This window comes from Poromitra crassiceps (assembly GCF_964638095.1).
Source record: "Poromitra crassiceps genome assembly, chromosome: 28".
NCBI lineage: Eukaryota > Metazoa > Chordata > Actinopteri > Beryciformes > Melamphaidae > Poromitra > Poromitra crassiceps.
This window is the reverse complement of record NC_139651.1, coordinates 18,078,938-18,082,926: the sequence shown is the minus strand read 5'-3', so window position 1 is coordinate 18,082,926 and position 3,989 is coordinate 18,078,938. Positions and strand designations below refer to the sequence as shown.

The window sequence follows — 3,989 nt, the reverse complement described above, 5'->3', positions numbered from 1 at the left end:
TCACTAACCAAATCGACATTGAAATTAATCTAATCGGAATTGAATCGAATCGGGATTAATCGATTCGCAACCTTGTGAATCGGAATCAAATCGATTCTTGAAATTTGAACCAATACCCAGCTCTAATAATGACCACATACTGTATATTATACAGCCATTTCTGCTGACACTGGCCATGTTTTTACCAAGTTGGCACAGAAAATGACCCAGGCGGCTACAACGCAGAAAGAACCCTGCAACGGGTTACCGCCGTCCTCCTCTGCTTCTGCCGGGAAGTCGTCACTTGGCCTCTGGAGGCGGACTGCCTTTGTACGCGGAGTGTGCCACTTCACTTCCTGGTTTCTGTACGCGGAGTGTGCCACTTCACTTCCTGGTTTCTGTACGCGGAGTGTGCCACTTCACTTCCTGGTTTCTGTACGCGGAGTGTGCCACTTCACTTCCTGGTTTCTGTACGCGGAGTGTGCCACTTCACTTCCTGGTTTCTGTACGCGGAGTGTGCCACTTCACTTCCTGGTTTCTGTACGCGGAGTGTGCCACTTCACTTCCTGGTTTCTGTACACGGAGTGTGCCACTTCACTTCCTGGTTTCTGTACGCGGAGTGTGCCACTTCACTTCCTGGTTTCTGTACGCGGAGTGTGCCACTTCACTTCCTGGTTTCTGTACGCGGAGTTTGCCACTTCACTTCCTGGTTTCTGTACGCAGTGTGCCACTTCACTTCCTGGTTTCTGTACGCAGTGTGCCACTTCACTTCCTGGTTTCTGTACGCAGTGTGCCACTTCACTTCCTGGTTTCTGTACGCAGTGTGCCACTTCACTTCCTGGTTTCTGTACGCAGTGTGCCACTTCACTTCCTGGTTTCTGTACGCGGAGTGTGCCACTTCACTTCCTGGTTTCTGTACGCAGTGGGCCACTTCACTTCCTGGTTTCTGTATGCGGAGTGTGCCACTTCACTTCCTGGTTTCTGTACGCGGAGTGTGCCACTTCACTTCCTGGTTTCTGTACGCGGAGTGTGCCACTTCACTTCCTGGTTTCTAAACATAGCGCCAGTCGATTGAGGAAATGGTATTACTGCAGTCGAGTGTGTGTTTGTAGTCCACCGCTGCTGCCCAGAAGTGACCCGTACACTCTCTCTCTCTCATTCCACTTGGTCTCGCTCGCTCGCTCACACACACACACACACACACACACACACACACACACACACATACAGTCACACACGCACACACGCACACACACACACACACACACACACACACACATACAGTCACGCACGCACGCACACACACACACACACACACATACAGTCACACACACACGCACACACACACACACACACACACACTCTGTTGTGCTGACGTTGTGGGTAGACGGTGGGGTCAGTGCTGGAGGAAAATGAAGCCAGCCCTATCAGGTTTCAGAGAGCTCCTTCTTCAGTCTCCTGGGAGTGTAAGAATGTAGCAGCCATTTTGGATACGCTGACCCCTCCCAAGCAATTCTCTCAATTTGTCTCCGGCATGAACCTCATTGTGTCAAGCCGGGGTAGAGCTGGGATGAAATGTTTGGGCTGTAGATTGTTGTTGTAGTTGTTGACGAAATAGTGGTCACGCGAAAGGCGATTTTACGGCCAGGTTGACGACATGTCTCTCTGCCCCGTTTTCAATGCATTTCTCCAGACAAAAGTGATCTCTCAAATATATATAATGCAACACTTATCATCTTGTTGCGTTTTCACAAAACGAGACACACGGACAGGTAGACCAGCGGGAGGAAAAGGAAATAATCCAGCCACGTAACTATGTCCATTCATGAAATTAAATGGCACGAGAACATTAATGGTTTCATCATAATAATATGATGATAATAATATTTCATAATAATCGTTCATTAAAGTCGAGCTGAACCCAATAATGACTTTTCTTTTCTTTTAGTTCAAATACCTGGGTATGCAGTGCACCTATTTAATAATGTATGCAAAACAAATCACAAAAATCAAATTTCTTTAGTTTTTCACACTTTTTCACATCAAAAGTTCATTTTTCAAGATTTCATTGATAACAGTAATCTACAGTTTGCTGACGTCACCTAGTACTATCAAATTTCTACCCCATATCAACCAATCATATCACGACATGCAGCTGTCAATCAAATCTTAATTTCAGGATAATTTTCTCTTCCAAATGAAGGGGAAAATGGCGCCTAGTGCCTGTCATCTGGCAGAGTTTCTAGCCCATAAACTAACTACTAACTTGAGCAATTATGCAAACTAAATCAAACGGTAATATCTAAGAATGCAAAGAAATGTAACTGGCTCGTTAAAACACGCATTCCAGGAATATTATTTACATTTATAACGATAATGGCGCGCGCCTCCGAGCCTGACAGCCTCCCTGGCTGTCAGGGGTCGTCTCTCGGAGATTCCAGGCGGGCGGGCAGCACCCATGCATCGGATTGTCCGCTCGTTCCGCACAAAGCCGGTGGCTCCCTGGTACTCCGGGGATCCCACTCACGTAGCACGACAACACGCTGAATCCCACCCGATTTGGGGGTGGAACACGCCAGGATTGACCGATGCCAAAGCCAGTGCTCAGAATTGTCAAATCAAATAATCGACACCGTATATGGCCCGCCTCTCAATTTGTTTTCAGTCTGAAACGGACTCAGATGCACGTGACCAACGGGTTCACCTCCACTTTAAGGTCCTTACACACTTTTTATGCCTCCGCCGGCGAAGCCAGGCCGAAGGCATTATGGATCCGGGTTGTCCGTCCGTACGGCCGTACGGATGTCCGTACGGATGTCCGTCCGTACGGATGTTTGTTAACGCCATATCTGAGGAACGCCTTGACGGAATTTCATCAGATTCGCCTTAAACATTCACTTAGGCTCAAGGATGATCTGATTAGATTTTGGTGGTCAAAGGTCAAAGGTCAAGGTCACTGTGACCTCTCGAACGCCATTTTCAAGCTTGTTAACGCGATATCTGAGGAACGCCTGGACGGAATTTCATCAGATTCGCCTTAAACATTCACTTAGGCTCAAGGATGATTTGATTAGATTTTGGTGGTCAAAGGTCAAAGGTCAAGGTCACTGTGACCTCTCGAACGCCATTTTCAAGCTTGTTAACGCGATATCTGAGGAACGCCTGGACGGAATTTCATCAGATTCGCCTTAAACATTCACTTAGGCTCAAGGATGATCTGATTAGATTTTGGTGGTCAAAGGTCAAGGTCACTGTGACCTCTCCAACGCCATTTTCAAGCTTGTTAACGCGATATCTGAGGAACGCCTGGACGGAATTTCATCAGATTCGCCTTAAACATTCACTTAGGCTCAAGGATGATCTGATTAGATTTTGGTGGTCAAAGGTCAAAGGTCAAGGTCACTGTGACCTCTCGAACGCCATTTTCAAGCTTGTTAACGCGATATCTGAGGAACGCCTGGACGGAATTTCATCAGATTCGCCTTAAACATTCACTTAGGCTCAAGGATGATCTGATTAGATTTTGGTGGTCAAAGGTCAAGGTCACTGTGACCTCTCAAACGCCATTTTCAAGCTTGTTAACGCGATATCTGAGGAACGCCTGGACGGAATTTCATCAGATTCGCCTTAAACATTCACTTAGGCTCAAGGATGAACTGATTCCATTTTGGTTATCAAAGGTCAAAGGTCAAGGTCACAGTGACCTAACAAATGCCATTTTCAAGCTCGGTAACGCCATATCTCAGTAACACATTGACCAATATTCTTCACATTTGGCTCAAATATCCAATTCTGCACAGAAACGCCTTGATGCAATTTCTTCCAATTTGGCTCCAACATCCACTTGGACTCAAGAATGAACTAATGGCGGAGGCATAAGTCCGCCTTGCGGTCGTTCTAGTTTGTTTTTGTTTTATGCGATTAATTTGCACGTCAGTAATATTTTAGGGTTCCCTGCCTACCAACACGAGGGTCGCAGGTTCGCGCCCCCGTGTTGCCTCCAGCTTGGT

General features: G+C 46.8%; 1 protein-coding gene across 1 annotated transcript in view; it reads left to right on the top strand.

The window, feature by feature from the left end:
• Positions 1-201: 201 nt before the first annotated feature.
• Positions 202-3,989, top strand: part of cskl (c-src tyrosine kinase-like) — a gene marked incomplete at its 5' end in the record, with an annotated part of 38,981 nt that continues 35,193 nt past the window's right edge. Inside the window, 2 exons of the mRNA XM_083662184.1 lie at positions 202-589; positions 736-962. Of these exons, the coding sequence (XP_083518310.1) occupies positions 202-589; positions 736-962 (615 nt within the window). The remainder of the gene's footprint in view (positions 590-735; positions 963-3,989) is intronic.